The sequence below is a fragment of the Coregonus lavaretus genome, assembly GCF_964263955.1.
Source record: "Coregonus lavaretus genome assembly, chromosome: 13".
Classification (NCBI taxonomy): Eukaryota; Metazoa; Chordata; class Actinopteri; order Salmoniformes; family Salmonidae; genus Coregonus; species Coregonus lavaretus.
This window is the reverse complement of record NC_140000.1, coordinates 7495201-7517531: the sequence shown is the minus strand read 5'-3', so window position 1 is coordinate 7517531 and position 22331 is coordinate 7495201. Positions and strand designations below refer to the sequence as shown.

General features: G+C 44.7%; 1 protein-coding gene across 1 annotated transcript; it reads left to right on the top strand.

Annotated features, from left to right (window-relative positions):
• Positions 1–8339: 8339 nt before the first annotated feature.
• On the top strand, positions 8340–20936 carry msh5 (mutS homolog 5; the record flags this gene model as incomplete). Its single annotated transcript, XM_084174202.1, has 25 exons — positions 8340–8432; positions 8534–8657; positions 8989–9069; positions 9354–9407; positions 9531–9652; positions 9755–9864; positions 9979–10014; positions 10101–10183; positions 10319–10364; positions 10535–10673; positions 10793–10855; positions 10970–11098; positions 11195–11267; positions 11615–11724; positions 12149–12229; positions 12318–12405; positions 15037–15104; positions 15217–15335; positions 15586–15712; positions 15830–15979; positions 17263–17337; positions 17474–17620; positions 17854–17991; positions 19853–19926; positions 20825–20936. The coding sequence occupies 25 exons, from the start codon at positions 8340–8342 to the stop codon at positions 20934–20936; spliced, it is 2442 nt and encodes an 813-aa protein (XP_084030328.1).
• Positions 20937–22331: the final 1395 nt, after the last annotated feature.

The window sequence follows — 22331 nt, the reverse complement described above, 5'->3', positions numbered from 1 at the left end:
ACATATGGAAGGAGGTACTGTCGTGTATTGGGATTATGCCTTTGTTAAATGTTTTTAAGTGGAACTGAAAGAACGTTAATTTTAGTATCAAGAGGGAATGTTTTAGTGTAACGCCACATACAACAGACAGGAAGTGTGTTGTAGACAGGGGAGACTGGTGATTGGCCAGAAGAGGGAGCCCATCTTTTTGCATTGTTTATAAGTAGGGGTTAAACGAAGAAGAGAGGCAGAGCGGCCATTTCAATCTGAGGCGTCGCTCTCCGGATGTCATGACATCTGCCACTTATGCTGAAGCTTGTGATATGAATAAACCTTATGATCCAGGTTCAGTATGAGCGGACTCCTTTGTTTATCACCAATAATTGCCACCATTCACCCGATACGACAGTACTCTGGTCAGATGAGACTCAAATTTAGCTTTTTGGCCATCAAGGAAAACGCTATGTCTGGCGCAAACCCAACACCTCTCATCACCCCGAGAACACCATCCCCATAGTGAACCATAGTGGTGGCAGCATCATGCTGTGGGGATGTTTTTCATCGGCAGGGACTGGAAAACTGGTCAGAATTTAAGGAATGATGGATGGTGCTAAATACAGGGAAATTCTTGAAGGAAACCTGTTTCATTCAGAGATTTGAGACTGGGACAGAGGTTCACCTTCCAGCAGAACAATGACCCTAAGCATACTGCTAAAGCAACACTCGAATGGTTTAAGGGGAAACATTTAAATGTCTTGGAATGGCCTAGTCAAAGCCCAGACCTCAATCCAATTGAGAATCTGTGGTATGACTTAAAGATTGCTGTACACCAGCGGAACCCATCCAACTTGAAGGAGCTGGAGCAGTTTTGCCTTGAAGAATGGGCAAAAATCCCAGTGGCTAGATGTGCCAAGTTTATAGAGACATACCCCAAGAGACTTGCAGCTGTAATTGCTGCAAAAGATGGCTCTACAAAGTATTGACGTTGGGGGAGGGTGAATAGTTATGCACGCTCAAGTTTTCAGTTTTTTTGTCTTATTTCTTGTTTGTTAAACACAAAAAAATATTTTGCATCTTCAAAGTGGTAGGCATGTTGTGTAAATAAAATGATACAAACCCCCCCAAAATCCATTTGAATTCCAGGTTGTAAGGCAACAAAATAGGAAAAATGCCAAGGGGGGTGAATACTTTCGCAAGCCACTGTATACTGTCAATGAACTATATAAGTAGACCAGACCCAACTGCTGTGCATTGGTTTCTATGGGAGAGCCACCTCTTAAAGGGGCAGTCCAGTCAAAAGTGTGATTTTCCTGTTATGTGGATGATATTTCCACACTATAAGTTCAGAAAAAAAAATGCCTGCAAATTCAGCATGTTCAGGTGGGATGGTGTTTTTGTCCCAGATCATTACATTTACATTTACGTCATTTAGCAGACACTCTTATCCAGAGCGACTTACAAATTGGTGCATTCACCTTATAGCCAGTGGGATAAACACTTTATAATATGTTGTTTTTTTTCTTTCTTTGGGGTGGGGTAAGGGGGGGTAGAAGGATTACTTTATCCTATCCCAGGTATTCCTTAAAGAGGTGGGGTTTCAAGTGTCTCCGGAAGGTGGTGAGTGACTACGCTGTCCTGGCGTCGTGAGGGAGCTTGTTCCACCATTGGAACAAGCTCCCTGACCCTTACCAGTCATCTTTTATTTGCATATGTATCCTACTACTTTAAAGAGGTAAGGGTAGGTGTGTAGTAATATCCTATCTGCCAATCAGGGTTGTGTATGTAAATATATTTAAATTTGTATCAACAGGGGCCCACAAGACCAGACTGAGCATTTCAATGGCAAAGAGAGGCTCAGGGAAATAAATGATTAAACATACAGTACCAGTCAAAAGTTTGGACACACCTACTCATTCCAAGGTTTTTCTTTATTTTTACTATTTTCTACATTGTAGAATAATAGTGAAGACATCAAAACTATGAAATGGCGTAGAAGTGCAGTTTGTTTTTGTCGTATGTCTGTAAATAGCCTGTAAATACCCTATTTTTCTGTATTTTTCGTACATATTTCCCTATCAGACTTTTCATCCTTCTACAAAATATACTTTCCTGCAACCCGCCTCACTCAATGTGGAACGGATTCTATTATTGACTTACCTTTATCTAGAATCTAGAATCTCCAGTTGAAACTAGCTAGCCAGCTAACTAGCTACTTGCTATTAGCCACAGCTAGCGGTATTTCACCCAGAACATTGGATTTTTTCTGCGGGATTAATTTTAATCACTGGACATTAATCACCGGATATTCGGCCAGTCTGCACAGCGCGTTATCGACCCAGAACATATCAGTTTTTCCGCCGGAATCACTGAATCACTGGACCTTTAACTCCGGATTCATCGCTACCAGCTAGCTACAACAAAACGGACGCTGTTGTCTGGCTAATCATCCTGAGCTAGGCCCATCTCCCGGCTATCTACCTCTCTGTCAACCGGACGGGACCACCTAGTGTTGACACGGAGCCCCGCCGATCCTACACGACTGGTCTGCCGACGAAATCGTCTGATGTGGTTACGACGTTAACCACGAAGATTCCATCTGCTAGCCCCGGCCCGCTAGCACACGCTAGCCGTGGCCTCTTACTCACTAGTGCTTTACCACCGGACCTTATGATAACTGAGCTATACAGCTGATGTCTGCTGGACTGTTCCTTTTTACGGTACTACATCCTGTTTATGTTTAGCCTCAGCCCAAACATGGTTAGTTTATTGTTGTTTCGGTTATTTCTAATTGTACTATATCACTGTAGACCCCCCAGCCTAGCTAAACCTGCCTTAGATAGCTCCTTTGCCCCTCCCCCTATACACGCGGAGACCGACTCAATTGATGCCTCCAGCGATGCTATCTCTTTCATTGTTACCCAACGCTTAGGTTTACCTCCACTTTACTCATATCCTTCCATATCCTTGTCTGTACATAATGCCCTGAATCTTTTCTATAACACCCGGAAATCTGCCCCCTTTATTCTATATACCCAACGCACTAGAAGACCAGTTCTTAAAGCCTTTAGCCGTATCCTTATTCTAGTCCTCCTCTGTTCCTCTGGTGATGTAGAGGCTAACCCAGGCCCTGCAGCCCTCAGTATCACCCCTACTCCCCAGGCGCTATCATTTGCTGACTTCTGTAATCGCAAAAGTCTTGGTTTCTTGCACATAAATATCAGAAGTCTACTTCCTAAGTTTGAGTTATTCACTGCGTTAGCACACTCTGCCAACCCTGATGTTCTAGCAGTGTCTGAATCCTGGCTCAGGAAGGCCACCAAAAATTCTGAAATGTCCATCCCCAACTATAACATTTTCCGTCTAGATAGAACTGCCAAAGGGGGCGTAGTTGCAATCTACTGTAGAGATAGCCTGCAGAGCTCTATCATACTATCCAGGTCTGTGCCCAAACAGTTTGAGCTTCTACTTCTAAAAATCCACTTTTCCAGAAATAAGTCTCTCACTGTTGCTGCTTGCTACAGACCCCCCTCAGCCCCCAGTTGTGCCCTGGACACCATATGTGAATTGATTGCCCCCCATTTATCCTCAGAGTTTGTACTGCTTGGTGACCTAAATTGGGATATGCTTAATACCCCAGCCATCCTACAATCCAAGCTAGATGCCCTCAACCTCACGCAAATTATCAACGAACCTACCAGGTACAACCCTAAATCCGTAAACATGGGTACCCTCATAGATATCATCCTGACTAACATACCCTCTAAATACACCTCAGCTGTCTTCAACCAGGATCTCAGCGATCACTGCCTTATTGCCTGCGTCCGTAACGGGTCCGCGGTCAAACGACCACCCCTCATCACTGTCAAACGCTCCCTAAAACACTTTAGCGAGGAGGCCTTCCTAATTGACCTGGCCCAGGTATCCTGGATGGATATAGATCTCATTCCGTCAGTAGAGGATGCCTGGTTGTTCCTTAAAAGTAATTTCCTCTCAATCTTAAATAAACATGCCCCATTCAAAAAATACAGAACTAAGAACCGATATAGCCCCTGGTTCTCCTCAGACTTGACTGCCCTTGACCAGCACAAAAACATCCCGTGGCGTACAGCATTAGCATCAAATAGCCCCCGCGATATGCAACTTTTCAGGGAAGTTAGGAACCAATATACACAAGCAGTCAGGAAAGCAAAGGCTAACTTTTTCAAACAGAAATTTGCATCCTGTAGCACTAACTCCAAAAAGTTTTGGGACACTGTAAAGTCCATGGAGAATAAGAGCACTTCCTCCCAGCTGCCCACTGCACTGAGGCTAAGAAACACTATCACCACCGATAAATCTACAATAATCGAGAATTTCAACAAGCATTTTGCTACAGCTGGCCATGCTTTCCATCTGGCTACCACTACCCCGGCCACCAACTCTGCACCCTCTGCTGCAACTTGCCCATGCCCCCCCCCGCTTCTCCTTCACACAAATTCAGACAGCTGATGTTTTGAAAGCGCTGCAAAATCTGGACCCCTACAAATCAGCTGGGCTAGACAATCTGGACCCTTTCTTTCTAAAACTAGCCGCCGAAATTGTCGCAACCCCTATTACTAGTCTGTTCAACCTCTCTTTCATAACGTCTGAGATCCCCAGAGATTGGAAAGCTGCCGCGGTCATCCCCCTCTTCAAAGGGGGTGACACTCTAGATCCAAACTGCTACAGACCTATATCCATCCTGCCCTGCCTTTCGAAAGTTTTTGAAAGCCAAGTTAACAAACAGATCACCGACCATTTCGAATACCACCGTACCTTCTCCGCTATGCAATCCGGTTTCCGAGCTGGTCATGGGTGCACTTCAGCCACGCTCAAGGTCCTAAACGATATTATAACCGCGATTGATAATAGACAGTACTGTGCAGCCGTCTTCATCGACCTGGCCAAGGCTTTCGACTCTGTCAACCACCGCATTCTTATTGGCAGACTAAATAGCCTTGGTTTCTCAAATGACTGCCTCGCCTGGTTCACCAACTACTTCTCAGATAGAGTTCAGTGTGTCAAATCGGAGGGCCTGTTGTCTGGACCTATGGCAGTCTCTATGGGGGTGCCACAGGGTTAAATTCTTGGGCCGACACTTTTCTCCGTGTATATCAATGATGTCGCTCTTGCTGCTGGTGACTCTCAGATCCACCTCTACGCAGACGACACCATTTTGTATACATCTGGCCCATCATTGGACACTGTGTTAACAAACCTCCAAACGAGCTTCAATGCCATACAACAATCCTTCAGTAGCCTCCAACTGCTCTTAAACACTAGTAAAACTAAATGCATGCTTTTCAATCGAACGCTGCTGGCACCCGCCCACCCGACTAGAATCACCACTCTCGACGGGTCTGACCTAGAGTATTTGGACAACTACAAATACCTAGGTGTCTGGTTAGACTGTAAACTCAACTTCCAGACTCACATAAAGAATCTCCAATCCAAAGTTAAATCTAGAATCGGCTTCCTATTTCGCAACAAAGCCTCCTTCACTCATGCTGCCAAACATGCCCTCGTAAAACTGACTATCCTACCGATCCTTGACTTCGGCGATGTCATTTACAAAATAGCCTCCAACACTCTACTCAGCAAATTGGATGTAGTCTATCACAGTGCCATCCGTTTTGTCTCCAAAGCCCCATACACTACCCACCACTGTGACCTGTACGCTCTTGTTGGCTGGTCCTCACTGTTCGTCGTCAAACCCACTGGCTCCAGGCCATCTATAAATCACTGCTAGGCAAATCCCCGCCTTATCTTAGCTCATTGGTCACCATAGCAGCACCCACCCATAGTCTGCGCTCCAGCAGGTATATCTCACTGGTCATTCCCAAAGCCAACACTTCCTTTGGCCGCCATTCCTTCCAGTTCTCTGCTGCCAATGACTGGAACGAATTGCAAAAATCTCTGAAGCTGGAGACTCTTATCTCCCTCAATAACTTTAAGCATCAGTTGTCAGAGCACCTTACCGATCACTGCACCTGTACACAGCCCATCTGAAATTAGCCCACCCAACTACCTCATCCCTATATTGTTATTTATTTTGCTATTTTGCACCCCAGTATCTCTATTTGCACATAATCTCTTGCACATCTAGCATTCCAGTGTTAATACTATTGTAATTATTTTGCACAATAACCTATTTATTGCCTTACCTCCATAACTTGCTACATTTGCACACACTGTATATATATTTTCTGTTGTATTTTTGACTTTATGTTTTTTACCCCATATGTAACTCTGTGTTGTTTTTATTGCACTGCTTTGCTTTATCTTGGCCAGGTCGCAGTTGTAAATGAGAACCTGTTCTCAACTGGCTTACCTGGTTAAATAAAGGTGAAAAAAATAAATAAAATAATAATAATAATAATAATAATAATAATAATAACACATATGGAATCATGTAATAACCAAAAAAAATCAAAATATATTTGAGATTTGAGATTTTTCAAAGTAGCCACCCTTTGCCTTGATGACAGCTTTGCACACTCTTGGCATTCTCGCAACCAGCTTCATGAGGTAGTCACCTGGAATGCATTTTAATTAACAGGTGTGCCTTGTTAAAAGTTAATTTGTGGAATTTATTTCCTTCTTAATGTGTTTGAGCCAATCAGTTGTGTTGTGACAAGGTAGGGGTGTTATACAGAAGATAACTCTATTTGGTAAAAGACCAAGTCCATATTATGGCAAGAACAGCTCAAATAAGCAAAGAGAAACGACAGTCCATCATTACTTTAAGACATGAAGGTCAGTCAATACGGAACATTTCAAGAACTTTGAAAGTTTCTTCAAGTGCAGTCGCAAAAACCATCAAGGGCTATGATGAAACTGGCTCTCATGAGGACCGCCACAGGAAAGGAAGACCCAGAGTTACCTCTGCTGCAGAGGATAAGTTCATTAGAGTTACGAGCCTCAGAAATTGCAGCCCAAATAAATGCTTCACAGAGTTCAAGTAACAGACACATCTCAACATCAACTGTTCAGAGGAGACTGCATGAATCAGGCCTTCATGGTCGAATTGCTGCAAAGAAACCACTACTAAAGGACACCAATAAGAAGAAGAGACTTGCTTGGGCCAAGAAACACGAGCAATGGACATTAGACCAGTGGAAATCTGTCCTTTGGTCTGATGAGTCCAAATTTGAGATTTTTGGTTCCAACCGCCATGTCTTTGTGAGACGCAGAGTAGGTGAACGGATGATCTCCACATGTGTGGTTCCCACCGTGAAGCATGGAGGAGGTGTGATGGTGTGGGGGTGCTTAACCAGCATGGCTACCACAGCAGTCTGCAGCGATACACCATCCCATCTGGTTTGCGCTTAGTGGGACTATAATTTGTTTTTCAACAGGACAATGACCCAACACACCTCCAGGCTGTGTAAGGGCTATTTGACCAAGAAGGAGAGTGATGGAGTGCTGCATCAGATGACCTGGCCTCCACAATCACCCGACCTCAACCCATTTGTGATGGTTTGGGATGAGTTGGACCGCAGAGTGAAGGAAAAGCATCCAACAAGTGCTCAGCATATGTGTGAACTCCTTCAAGACTGTTGGAAAAGCATACCAGATGAAGCTGGTTGAGAGAATGCCAAGAGTGTGCAAAGCTGTCATCAAGGCAAAGGGTGGCTACTTTGAAGAATCTAAAATATATTTTGATTTGTTTAACACTTTTTTGGTTACTACATGATTCCACATGTGTTATTTCGTAGTTTTGATGTCTTCAATATTATTCTACAATGTAGAAAATAGTAAAAATAAAGAAAAACCCTTGAATGAGTAGGTGTGTCCAAACTTTTGACTGGTACTGTATATTTGGAGTTATTTTCATGAAATAAACACATACAGTGATTAATCAGACATACAGTGATTATTTAAAAATACTATTAAAAATACAACAACAAAAAAATTATTGCATGGGGGCTTTAAGTAGATGGTAAATGAGTGGGACGTCTTCAATTATCCACCATCTTTGGCTTTAGTTCTGCTGCAGCGGCTCAAGCACACGTGGGGATGAATTTGGCGCGCTTGGTGATATGCCTCGCGCCCGGTGCCAGAATCCAGTGAGAGACGCGCTAAAAGTCAACTACACACAACAGCTAAAAGACGAGTTAACGTTCAGGTCAGTAGAGGTAGACTACCGGTAAGTTTCTAACTAACAAACATGCTATAAATGAGGCGCACATTCCATATGTCTGTAAACGGAAAGGGCTTACAACATAAGTGAAATTCAAACTAGCTCACGTTAGCTAACTAGCCAAATTATGATATAATGATTGACGTGACAAGGTTTAGGCCAAAGTTGTCAGCGTGTCTTTGTGTAGCCTAGAGAGTAAATGTCGGTGCCTGGTGATGTCAGAGGAAGAGGCCTGTCTGAGCCCCCCAATCTGAATAGAGAAGAGGAGGAGGAGGAGGAAGAATCACATGAGGTGAGAGCAACAGTGAACACACACATACATGTAATGTGTGCTAAACCACCTACAAACAATGGGCCATGGTAGTTTAAGAGAATGTGTGTGTGTGTGTCCAGGTGTTGCTGAGTGTGTTGGCCCAGCATGGGCAGTTGGGGTTGTGTTTCTATGACAGCAAAGACTTCACTCTGCACTACATGCCTGACACCTCAGACAACCACCAGCTCCAACTGTTGGCCAGAGGTATATACTAAAGTTAAACACACATTCACTCATACACACTAACCAGAGGTAGTCAGTACACACACCTAATGCACACCTAAACTACTTACTGACCCAAACGCATTGATCCCTCTCCTCCCTGTCCCCCTCTCCTTCCCCTGTCCCCCTCTCCCTCCTCCGGTCCCCCTCTCCTTCTCCTCTCCCTCCCCCCTGTCCTCTCCCGCCCCCCGGTCCCCCTCTCTCCTGTCCCCCTCTTCTTCTCCTCTCCCTCCCACTGTCCCCCTCCCTCTCCCCTCTCCCGGGCCCCCTCCTCTGTCCCCCCCTCCCTCCCTCTCCCCCCTCCCTCTCTCAGTGGTCCAGGAGGTGAGCCCTCATGTGATCATTACCAGTGCTAAGCAGGAACGCTGCATGGTCCAGTTCATGCAGGGACTGGGTGAGGAGGGGCACTGCACAGGGAGGACTGGGGAAGGGAAAATGTTAGGCCGGCCGGATGGTTAAGGTGGAGGGTAAAGGTTAATGCTAAAAAATCTTTCTACATTTGCACTTTCTCCCCCTTTCTCACTTTATCTGCTTGCCCTTCTCTCTCTCTCTCTCTCTCTCTCTCTCGCAAGCTCTCTCTTCTATCGCTCACTCTCTTCTTTTACTCTCTCTTCTATCCCCCCCCCCCCCTCTCTCTCTCTCTCTCTCTCTGACTCCCTCTCTCCTCCCTGCTTCCAGGAGCCAACCCAGACTACAGGCCTGAGGTGGTGACCTATCCCAATGTGGACTTTGGTAAGAACAGCTGCCTGGCCTGCCTGTGGTAATACAGTAGGTATCGTTCTCGGTGTAACTTTTGAACATCAATAGTAAAGTTTTCAGTTACAGATTTGCTCTCTCTCCATCTCTTTTCTGCAGGTCTGGAGGTCAGTAAGCAGAGGCTGCTGTCTGCCCATCTTCCCTTCCTCCCTCCCGCCGTCTCAGAGAGAGAGAGAATATCCTACCTCTCCTCCTGCATCTCCTTCGACTCCCCCCTCATGGTGAGTTCTCCCCCCTCCTCCCCCTTGTTCCAGGAAAATAACCTCACACTGACATTTGAGGTTAAATTGAAAATGTTGTTGTTTTGTGTGTGTGTGTCCTAGCTGCGCTCAGTAGGTGCGTTGCTAAAGTGTCTGGACAGGAGGAGAGTGGGAGTGGAGCTAGAGGATAGCAGTGTGGGAGTCCCCATCTTACAGTTCCACACCTACACACTGTAAGACACACACACACACAAAACATACAACACACATACAGAGAGATAGGCCGGTTGTGTATAGGTGTTGTGGTTGAATGTTTTTTTCGCATCTGAATTTCATTTCTCATACAGGAAAGACGTGGTGTATGTGGACCGGGATACTTACAGGTCAGTCCCTCTGGAGACAGACACAGACACAAACACACACACACACACGCTCTCTCTGCCATGTTTGTTGTGTGTGTGTGTTCCAGTGTGTTGCAGATCTTCAAGTCGGAGCTGCACCCCTCTGTGTACAAGCTGCAGTCTGGGGAGAAGGAAGGGCTCAGTCTCTATGGTAACACACATTATGGGATGTTAATGCGCTGATGTGATGTCAGTACATTCTCACACTCGCATTATGAGAAGCGATGATCTCTCAGGTGTGTTTCCTGTAGTGATGATGTCATGGGTGTCGGTGTCTCTGTTTCAGCGATACTGAATCACTGCAGGTGCAAGTTTGGCTCCAAACTGCTTCGGTGAGGAAAACCTGTTCTCATGGTTAAAGTATCAGAAACCAACCACACACAGATCATATCTGAGAAACATAATCAATACCTCAGTACCTGTTCGTGGTGGTGCATAGTCATAATCTATCCCTCCTTGTTCTGCTAGACATTGGTTACACTCTCCCTCTCTCCTCTCCCAGCCAGTGGTTTCTGAGGCCTACTCGTGACCTGGTAGTGTTGAACAGGAGACAGGAGGTTGTGAGATTCTTCTCCTGCCCACGCAACTCTGACTCCCTAAACACTTTGCAGGCCTCCCTACGCAACATCAGGAACATCCCGGTAATCCTTGACCTGTAACCCTGACCTCTGAACTTAACCCTTTCAGCGCCATGCAGGCCTCAATCTGCATCATCAGTATGAATTTGCTGTAATTAAGCATATTATTTATCTTGCTGTAGACTCTACTGCGTACGATGTCTCTGTCTCACACCAAAGTCTCTGACTGGCAGGGTCTCTACAAGGTAGGAGTTCTACGACCATTTATCTATGTGAATAGCGTGTCTGAGTGTGTATTAGACAATCTACTGTGCAGTGTGAATTGTTGTGTGAAGAGTGTGTGTGTCTGTGTGTTGTAGACAGTGTACAGTGCGGTGTGTATCAGGGACACGGTGCGCTCCCTGCCTCAGTCCATCCAACTCTTTCAGGAGATCAGTGAGGGATTCTCAGATGACCTTTACTACATCGCCTCGCTCATCAGCAGAGTGGTGGGACACACAGCACACACATCAGGTGCAGCTCCCATGTTCTGTATGTCAATGTGTTTAGTTCTCGTTTTGTTCTGTGATTTGTGTCTTGTACAGGTGGACTTTGAGGGCAGTTTAGCAGAAAACCGTTTCACCGTCAAACCCAATGTGGACCCTGCTATAGACGAGAGTGAGTGTTCATAACATTAGGGAATGCTGAAGGTTAGAGTTATGTTAGCTGAAGGTTAGGGTAAGGTTAGTTGAAGTTTAGGGTTATGTTAGCTAAAAGTTAGGGTTATGTTAGCTGAAAATTAGGGTAAATTTGTTGAAGATTAGGGTTATGTTAGCTGAAGGTTAGGGTAAGGTTAGTTGAAGGTTAGGGTTATGTTAGCTGAAGGTTAGGGTACGTTTGTTGAAGGTTAGGGTTATGTTAGCTGAAGGTTAGGGTACGTTTGTTGAAGGTTAGGGTTAGGTGATAGTTAAGGTAAGGTGAAGGTTAGGGTCATCTTACTCACCTCCGTCTGCTCCCTCTGCCAGAGAAGAGGAGGATGATGGGACTGTCTGACTTCCTGACGGACGTGGCTCGCAGAGAGCTGGAGCACCTGGACGCCCGCATCCCCTCCTGCTGCGTCATCTACATCCCCCTGGTCTGACATCTACTATTACTGTCTGTCTACATCCACCTGGTCTGACATCTACTGTCTGTCTACATCTCCTTGATCTGACATCTACTTCTACTGTCTGTCTACATCCCTCTGATCTGACATCCATCATGGGGTTACCCATCCCTGGTTTACACGCTAACAAGGATGCTAAATGCTAAACAAATACATCTCAAATGTACCTTGCTGACTGTCAGGATCAATAGGATGCTGATGCTTTCTAAATATCCATAAAATGAGGTGAAGTTGTAATCTGGATGGCCTATCCCTCAACATAATTTCTCTCTCTCTCTCTCTCTCTCTCTCTCTCTCTCTCTCTCTCTCTCTCTCTCTCTCTCTCTCTCTCTCTCTCTCTCTCTCTCTCTCTCTCTCTCTCTCTCTCTCTCTCTTCTCTCTCTCTCTCTCTTAGATAGGGTTCCTGCTCTCGGTCCCTCGGTTGCCCAGCATGGTGGAGAAAGAGGACTTTGAGATGGAGGGCCTTGACTTCATGGTGCGTGTGTGATACATGCGTATGTGTGCTCACTGTGAGTATGTGTTTATGATGTGTGTATGTTCTCACTGTTTGTGTGTGTGTTTAGTTTCTGTCTGAGGAGCGTCTGCACTACCGCAGTCAGAGAACCAAAGAGCTAGATGACCTGCTGGGAGACCTACACTGTGACACCAAAGGTCAGGCTGTCAGCCCTCCCCTCTCTTTCTTTCGCTCCTCTTCTCTCCTCTCTCGTCTCTCTCTCTCTCTGCCCTCTCTAAAATGGGGATACACATAATCCAGAAAAATTAATATCAGAACGGGCAATGTCAGAGACCAGAATATAAATATATATACCACAGGAGGTTGGTGGCACCTTAATTGGGGAGAACGGGCTCATGTTAATGACTGGAGCGAATAAGTGGAATGGTATCAAGTACATCAAACACATGGTTTCCATGTGTTTGATGCCATTCCATTAGCTCCATTCCGGCCATTATTATGAGCCGTTCTCCCCTCAGCAGCCTCCTGTGATATATACATATAATGGTGTGTAAAGACAGTATGGACAGTATGTTAATAGAAAAAGTGTGTTCAGCAGTAGTTATATTGGATGAGCCTTGACTAGAATACAGTATTTACATATGAAGTGGTAAAACAGTATGTAAACATTATTAAAGTGACCAGTGTTCAAATCAATCAAATTTCAATCAAATGTTATTTATAAAGCCGTTTCTACATCAGCAGATGTCACAAAGTGCTATACAGAAACCCAGCCTAAAACCCCAAACAGCAAGCAATGCAGATGTAGAAGCACGGTGGCTAGGAAAAACTCCATAGAAAGGCAGAAACCTAGAGAGGAACCAGGTTCCGAGGGGTGGCCAGTCCCCTTCTGGCTGTGCCAGGTGGAGATTATAACAGTTCATGGCCATTAAGGCCAGATTTTTCTCCAAGATGTTCAAACGTTCATAGATGACCAGCAGGGTCAAATAATAATCACAGTGGTTGTAGTGGTTGCAAACAGGTCAGTACATAAGGAGTAAATGTCACATGGCTTTTCACAGCCGGGCATTTAGAGGTTGAAATAGCAGGTGCGGTAGAGAGAGAGAGTTGAAAATAGCAGGTCTGGGACAAGGCAGCACGTCTGGTGAACAGGTCAGGGTTCCATAGCTGCAGGCAGAAGAGTGGAAACTGGAGCAGCAGCACGACCAGGTGGACTGGGGACAGTAAGGAGTCATCAGGCCAGGTAGTCCTGAGGCATGGTCCTATGGCTCAGGTCCTCCGGGATGGGAGGGAGAGAGTCTAAGGTGCAGGGTAGATTACCGGGTGGTATCCAGCTAGTAACAGTGTCTAAGGTTCAGGGCAGGGTACTGGGCGGAGGCCTGCTAGTGGTGACTGTTTAACAGTCTGATGGCCTGGAGATAGAAGCTGTTTATCAGTCTCTCAGTCCCAGCTTGGATGCACCTGTACTGATTCTCTTCAGGAGAATCTCTAGCATCTGGATTTTTCTAAATATTTTCTGGGTGATTTAGCACACATACACTCTTAGAAAAAAATGTGCTATCTAGAACCTAAAAGGGTTCTTTGGCTGACCCCATAGGAGAACCCTTTGAAGAACCCTTTTTGGTTCCAGGTATAACCCTTTTGGGTTCCATGTAGAACCCTTTCCACAGAGGGTTTTATATGGAACCAAAAAGGGTTCTCCTATGGGGGACAGTAGAGATCTTCACGGGTCCAAAAAGTTGGACCCGTTCCGAAATGTACCTGGGACTTTCCCACACAAACCCGATATGCATAAATAATAGTTTTAAACATAGAGACCTGTTCCGAAAGGGCCCGAGGACAACTAGACCTGTTCCATATAGATGGGGTCAGATCCAGACCCAGTCTGGTCCGAGTGAGGGAAGCAGCAGAAAAGTCATGTTTGAGCTACTTTATTAACCAGAGCTGATACTGTGCGAGAGGAGGGAGAGAGGTGGGGCTCTAGCAGGCGGGGGAGGGGCCGTACTGTGAGACAGTGACATGGAGGGAGGAGGGAGGGGAGTAGGGAGGAGGGAGGGAAAGACGAGGGACAGCAACCAACCAAGACTAATAGCTGCCATTGCTAGGTTATCTATCATCTAATATGATTACGTAGTACCTGTCTTGGACTGCATCAAACCAGGACGAGAAGCTAGTTAAGCAAGCTAACCCTTAGCTAGCTAGGCAAACTGATGCTACAGTGCATGCGCTTTCTCATCCTACAGTTACAAATAACAACAACTCCATTCAGAATATTAAGTAGCAGCCTGCCTACCTGTTGGCTCTTTTAATTCCGTCATTTTAATTCCAACTTCTGTTGATTAGATATCTTCTAACTTTTGCCACACATGGAGACTATGACTGTAGCCTATTGCCACTTTGATGACTTATGATTGGCCAACAACAAGCTACACGCACCAATCCCCACTCTCCTGACAAGCAAGATCAGCAGCATAAATTATACAATTTCTCTCTCTATCTCTACTGCAGCAGTCGCGTTCGGATATATACAGGCCCTTCCGGACAAGTCAGTTAAAATTCCCCTTCCCTGAGACCCGTGACAATCATATCAGATCCGACTCAGATCCGTGATATTATTTAGAATTCTGGATCCGGACCAGCTCGGGTCCCGGATCGGGTCTCGGGTATTCGGGTACAGGTGGACCCGTGAAGATCTCTAGGGGACAGCGGAAGAAACCCTTTTGGAACTATTTTTTCTAAGAGTGTAGACCATACTCTGCATGTCTGAATCTCTCTGTCTCTGTTTCTCGCTCTCGCTCTCGCTCTCGCTCTCTCTTTCTGTGTCTCAGACATGGAGACAGCGGTGATGACACAGCTGCAGACCACAGTGCTGGAGAGAAGCGACTGTCTGTACAAGGTGTGTGTCTTTATGTGGTATCTCTGTACACGCTTACCTTTTTGTGGGATTATGCTACATCTGTATGTGTGTGTGTGTGTGTGTGTGTGTGTGTGTGTGTGTGTGTGTGTAGGTTCTGGATCTGAGTGCTGAGCTGGACTGTCTGATGTCACTGAGCCACGCCTCCCAGGAGTACGGATACACCAGCCCCACTCTGGCCAACCACCGCAGGATAACACTCAGACAGGCCAGGTACACACACTCAGACCCCATCCCAGCTGCCTGTATGAAGCCCTAGGCTCCCAGGGAGGAGGTTAGAGAGGCGGATAAGGGTTGTTGTTGCTCAGATCTCTCTCTCTCTCTCTCTCTCTCTCTCTCTCTCTCTCTCTCTCTCTCTCTCTCTCTCTCTCTCTCTCTCTCTCTCTCTCTCTCTCTCTCTCTCTCTCTCTCTCTCTCTCTCTCTCTCTCTCTCTCTCTCTCTCTCTCTCTCTCTCTCTCTCAGACACCCTCTGTTGGAGTTGTGTTCTCCTGTGTTTGTGTCTAACTCCTTCCTGAGTTCTGAGACTCGGGGACGGGTCAAGATCATCACCGGACCCAACTCATCTGGCAAGAGCATCTACCTCAAACAGGCAAGGATGGACACACACAGACAGACAGACAGGCAGAAAGTGTCAAAGACAGATACACTCCTTGAGTTGTTTCAGGATAGATTATGTTTTTCTCTTCCTTCTGATTGGCTGTGTCAGGTGGGTCTGATTGTGTTCATGGCTCTGATTGGTTCTGACGTGCCAGCGAAGGAGGCAGAGATTGGTCTGGTGGACGGAATCTTCACACGCATGCAGAGCAGAGAATCTGTGTCTGTAGGCCTCAGCACCTTCATGATAGACCTCAACCAGGTACACATAAACACACACTACACACACATATTCACACTACACCAGTGGTGGAAAAAGTACCAAATTGTCATACATGAGTAAAAGTAAAGATACCTTAATAGAAAATTACTCAAGTGAAAGTCAGGGAGAGAGAGAGAATTAGAGGGAGCATACTTACATTCACACAGGACACCAGGTAAGACAGGAGAATTACACCAGATATAACAGACTGACCCAAGCCCCCCGGCACATAGACTATTGCAGCATAGATACTGGAGGCTGAGATGGGGGGGGTCGGGGGAAACTGTGGCCCCGTCCGACGATACCCCCGAACAGGGCCAACCAGGCAGGATATAAATACTACTTGAGTAAAATTCTAAAAGTATTTGGTTTTAAATGTATCAAAATTACGTGTAATTGCTAAAGTATACTTAAAGATCAAGATGCGCTATTCAGAAATTGTTCCACCATTTCCTGGTTGCAAAAACTCTTAATAGTTCGCCAAATTTCAGTTTATGTGACAAAACAAGCAGTGATTGTGTGGACAATCATTGTACCATCTAAACCGCTGTGAAATATATTTTCTAGAACAAAAAATTTTGTATATTCAGCTGTTTGAAGCTGGTGTACAAAACCAAAAGTAAAAGACACAAAAACAAAACTTCAGAACGCGAAGCATAGAAATAGCACACATAGAACAGATCTAGCGCTTCTTAGACTTGCTTTCAACAGGAAAGATCTATAACTCACATTTCAATGTGAATTTGGACAGGTCGCCCAAAAAGTTACATATTGTAGCTTTAAGTATCAAAAGTAAAATTATAAATCATTTCAAATTCCTTATATCAAGAAAACCAGACAGCACAGTTATTATAATTTTAAAAAAATATGGATAGCAAGGGGCACACTCCAACACTCAAGACATAATTTACAAACAAAGCATGTGTTTAGTGAGTCTGCCAGATCAGAGGCAGTAGGGATGACCAGGAATGTTCTCTTGCTAAGTGCATGAATTGGACCATTTTGCTGTCCTGCTAAGAATTCAAAATGTTACAAGTACTTTTGGGTGTCAGGGAAAATGTATGGGAGTAAAAAGTACATTATTTTCTTTAGGAATGTAGTGGAGTAAAAGTAGTCAAAAATATAAATAGTAAAGTAAAGTACAGATACTCCCCAAAAAACGACTTAAGTACTTTATAAATTATTTTTACTTAAGTACTTTACACCACTGAACTACAGACACACATGCATTTACCTATTATCAGTGTGTCATGTACGTGTGTGTATGTATGTCTGTGCTACAGATGGCTCATGCTCTGAACCACAGCAGCGGTCACTCACTGGTCCTGATTGATGAGTTTGGGAAAGGAACTAACACGGTGAGAGAGAGGGAAAGTGGGATGGAGGAGAAAGGTCTCCCTTACACTGCCCAGTTATTTGCCATTTCTTTGTGTCTTTCTATGCTCCAGTGTTTCAATGTGGGTCCAAGTAAACTGTTGAACTGTTTCTCCCCAGATGGATGGGCTTTCCCTTCTGGCGGCATCTATCTCTAATTGGCTGAAAAGAGTTCCGGCTGAGGTTCCTCACATCCTATTGACCACTAACTTCCACAGTCTGCTACAGCTGGGTCTCCTACCTTCCTCAGGCCTGCTGTCACTACTGGTACTGTGTGTGTGTGTGTGTGTGTGTGTGTGCGCGCGTATGCCTGTGTGTGTGTTATGTGTCCCTTTCTGTATGTTAGGCTGGGATTTGTTGGGGGAAAAAACGTTAAAAGGCGCATTGTCTGCCCTAAAGCATGCCTTGGACTGAATCCTGGCCTTGATATGTTTGTGTGCGCGTGTTTGTTTGTGTGCGCGTGTTTGTTTGTGTGTGCGTGTGTGTGTGTGTGTGTGTAGACTCTGGAGACTGCGGTGGATGGGGATGAGTTGGTGTTTCTGTACCAGCTGAAGGAAGGGATCTGTCGCTCCAGCTACGCAGCCAACGTCGCTACACTGGCAGGCCTTCCCCCCAGCCTCGTACAGAGAGGAGTGGAGGTACACTACACCACACACCAGCACAGCCGCGGGGAAGCTGAGGGTGCTGCTGCACTCCCTGAAAAATCAGAACATATATATATATATATATATATATATACAGTGCATTCGGAAAGTATTCAGACCCCTTGACTTTTTCCACATTTTGTTACGTTACAGCCTTATTCTAAAATGTATTACATAAATGTTTTCCCACATCAATCTACACACAATACCCCATAATGTCAAAGCGAAAGCAGGTTTTCAGAAATTATTGCAAAGTTATTAAAAATAAAAAACAGAAACCTTATTTACATAAGTATTCAGACCCTTTGCTATGAGACTCGAAATTGAGCTCAGGTGCATCCTGTTTCCATTGATCATCCTTGAGATTCAACTTGATTGGAGTCCACCTGTGGTAAATTCAATTGATTAGACACACCTGTCTATATATTGTCCTACAGTTGACAGTGCATGTCAGAGCAAAAACCAAGCCATGAGGTCGAAGGAATTGTCCGTAGAGCTCCGAGACAGGATTGTGTCGAGGCACAGATCTGGGGAAGGGTACCAAAAAATTTATTCAGCATTGAAGATCCCCAAGAACACAGTGGCCTCCATCATTCTTAAATGGAAGAAGTTTGGAACCACCAACACTCTTCTTAGAGCTGGCCGCTCGGCCAAACTGAGCAATTGGGGGAGAAGGGCCTTGGTCAGGGAGGTGACCAAGAACCTGATGGTCACTCTGACAGATCTCCATAGTTCCTCTGTGGAGATGGGAGAACCTTCCAGAAGGACAACCATCTCTGCAGCACTCCACCAATCAGGCTTTTATGGTAGAGTGGCCAGACAGAAGCCACTCCTCAGTAAAAGGCACATGACAGCCCGCTTGGAGTTTGCCAAAAGGCACCTAAAGGACTCTCAGACCATGAGAAACAAGGTTCTCTGATCTGATGAAACCAAGATTGAACTCTTTGGCCTGAATACCAATTGTCACGTCTGGAGGAAACCTGGCACCATCCCTACAGTGAAGCATGGTGGTGGCAGCATCATGCTGTGCGGATGTTTTTCAGTGGCAGGGACTGGGAGACTAGTCAGGATTGAGGGAAAGATGGACAGAGCAAAGTACAGAGAGATCCTTGTTGACAACTTGCTCCAGAGCGCTCAGGACCTCAGACTGGGGCGAAGGTTCACATTCAGGACAGGACAACGACCCTAAGCACACAGCCAAGACAACACAGGAGTGGCTTCGGGACAAGTCTCTGAATGTCCTTGAGTGGCCCAGCCAGAACCCGGACTTAAACCCTCTGGAGAGACCTGAAAATAGCTGTGCAGCGATGCTCCCCATCCAACCTGTCAGAGCTTGAGAGGATCTGCAGAGAAGAATGGGAGAAACTCCCCAAATACAGGTGTGCCAAGCTTGTAGCGTCATACCCAAGAAGACTCGAGGCTGTAATCGCTGCCAATGGTGCTTCAACAAAGTACTGAGTAAAGGGTCTGAATACTTATGTAAATGTGATATTTCAGTTTTTAATTTTTATAAATGTACAAATAAATAAATAAATACTGTTTTTGCTTTGTCATTATGGGGAGTTGAATGAGGGGGGAAAAAACAATTCAATCAATTTTAGAATAAGGCTGTAATGTAACAAAATGTGGAAATAGTTGAGGGGTCTGAATACTTTCCGAATGCAGTGTATATATATGTAATATTTTACATATTTTTCCACAAAAGTCGTGCACTGGGCCTTTAATAGTGTTGTATTATATTAGTGGACCGATATAGTGTCTGTAGCGCAAGCAATCTTTTTATTTTCACCCCCCCTAAAGCAGAAATGCAAACTAAGAGTGTGAGTTATGTATGTACGTGTGTGTTTGTGTGTAGGTATCTGAACTGTACAGAACAGGGAAGACCATTAAACGCATCGACCGACCATCTACAGAGGAGCAGGCAAACAAGTAAGTCACACACTCACAGTGAACACACGCACATACAGATACACACACACAAAGTCAAATCAAATGTTATTGGTCACATGCACCGAATACAACAGGTGTAGACAGTGAAATGCCTACTTACGAACCCATTACCAACAGTGCAGTTAGAGTAAGACAAATATTTGTTAAATAAAAAGGAAATAGTAACACAATAAAAACAATAACGAGGCTGTATACGAGGAGTCCCAGTACCGAGTCAATGTGCAGGTGAGACTCTAAAGCGAGATTTGACATTTTAAATAAGTTGAGAAAAAAGAATAAATGTAAATGTAAACATGAATTAATGCCACCACTTCAGACTACTCTGACGTTGTTTCTTGCACTGTACCCAATGATTTATCAAAACGTACTTGATAGGTCGATGTCCTCATTGTTGTTTTACAGACGTGTTTAATTAGTTTTATGTACACACTTTATTATAATATTTATGAAATGCACATTCTTATATTTGGTAACACTTGCTTATTTTCCCTCGACTCCAACCCCATTTGATACATTGAACGTATGTGGGTGGAGCAATGTCTACATAAGTTTGCAAATTATAAACACTCACAAAAGCTCTGAGGGGCCGATACGTAAAGCTTAATAAAGAGCAGTGATACTATCAAGAGCAGTGATACTATCAAGAGCAGTGATACTATCAAGAGCAGTGATACTATCAAGAGCAGTGATACTATCAAGAGCAGTGTGCCGGTTTCTTCTGTTTTCTCATCCTATTCAGCTGTTACCATGCACCTGCAACAAAGATAGCTCAGATGTGCGAGTGCCTTTTGAACATTTAAATAAGTTATTCTGGCTGCAATACATACACACAATCACACACAGGTGTTTTTTCTGTGTGTGTGTGTGTCCCTGTCAGGTGTGTGTGTGTGGTGGAGAAGTTCCTGTGTGTGAACCTGGAGGACCAGAGTGTGGATCTGCAGCGCTACATGAAGGAGGAGCTGCTGCCTTCTGGAGGAGACCTGCTCTAACAGGAACACTACTGTATACCAGTACTACTGTTGTCGATGGCAGATACACTGGTACTACACTCTTAGAAAAAATGGTTCCAAAAGGGTTCTTCGGCTGTCCCCATAGGAGAACCCTTTTTGGTTCCAGGTATAACTATTTTGGGTTCTATGTAGAAACCTCTGTGTAAAATGTTCTACATGGAACTCAAAAGGGTTCTACCTGGAACCAAAAAGGGTTTTTCAAAGCGTTATCCTATGGGGACAGCCAAAGAACCCTTTTATGTTCTAGATAGCACTTTTTTTTTTTAAAGAGTGTACCGTTGTCTATGGGAGATACACTGAAACACTGTCCAGTATTACCTCAGCTTCACTGACTGTAGGATATGGCGTAGGAGGAAGTTGCCCCAAGATGCTGATGATTTTAGAGAGGTTAAGATTATCCTAGATCTGTGCCTATGGGTCTGAGAGAAAGAGGCGTACTACTATAGGATTTACCATAACACTAAAGTCAATGGGAGATACTGTAGTATTCTCTATGGAAATATTTCAGTTTGGATGAGAACATAAAAGTAATTTTGATGTGTTTAAAATATCCCGACCAAGACTGAGGACAATGTAAGTTCATATTATGTTATTCACAGTTACAATTCAAAATGTTCAATAAATATGATAGAAAATAAAATCCAGTCTCCTTTTCTAGTTTATGCCAACAACAGAATGAGAAAGTTACTTTACATTTATTCAAAATTGTATTCCATAAAACCGTCTAACCAATTTTGCCCAAAGCCCAGAGACAGCTTCTAAGGGTTTAACATGAGCCTTTTGCCTTAATCTGGCACATCCACATACGTGTTAATTACTGTCCATAATCCTTGACAAATAAACACAGAAAATTAACAGAATTAAGAAAATTGAATAAATGTGAGCTGCTGGGGACTGTATGATGCATGGTGGTATTGTAGTCTTGAAGGTGAGGATCATGGTTATTCATCACGTAGATGGTTGTGTTGGAGAAGATCTCCACACTTGTCACCAGCTCACACTCCTTCACCTTGACACAGCCCAGCAACTTAACATCCAACACATCACCTACAGAAACACACACACACACCGTTAACACACATACACACTGTCAACACACTAATACGCTCCACTTCACATTCCTCTTCCAAAAACACACAAAACCCAGCACCGTTATGTCCCACACACAGAAAACACTCACACACAGCACCCCCCGGCCATGTCTATGCATGTGACCTCACCTGCCTTCCCTCGGCCGGTGTAGCACTTCTCCCCGATGTTGCAGTTGGTTTTGGTGGTGTAGCAGGCATCCCAGAAGCCAAGGTCACAGCGGAAACACTGCAGAGGCCCCTCCTCCTCCCGTTGCTCCTCCTCCTGATCGTCCTCATCTGGGAC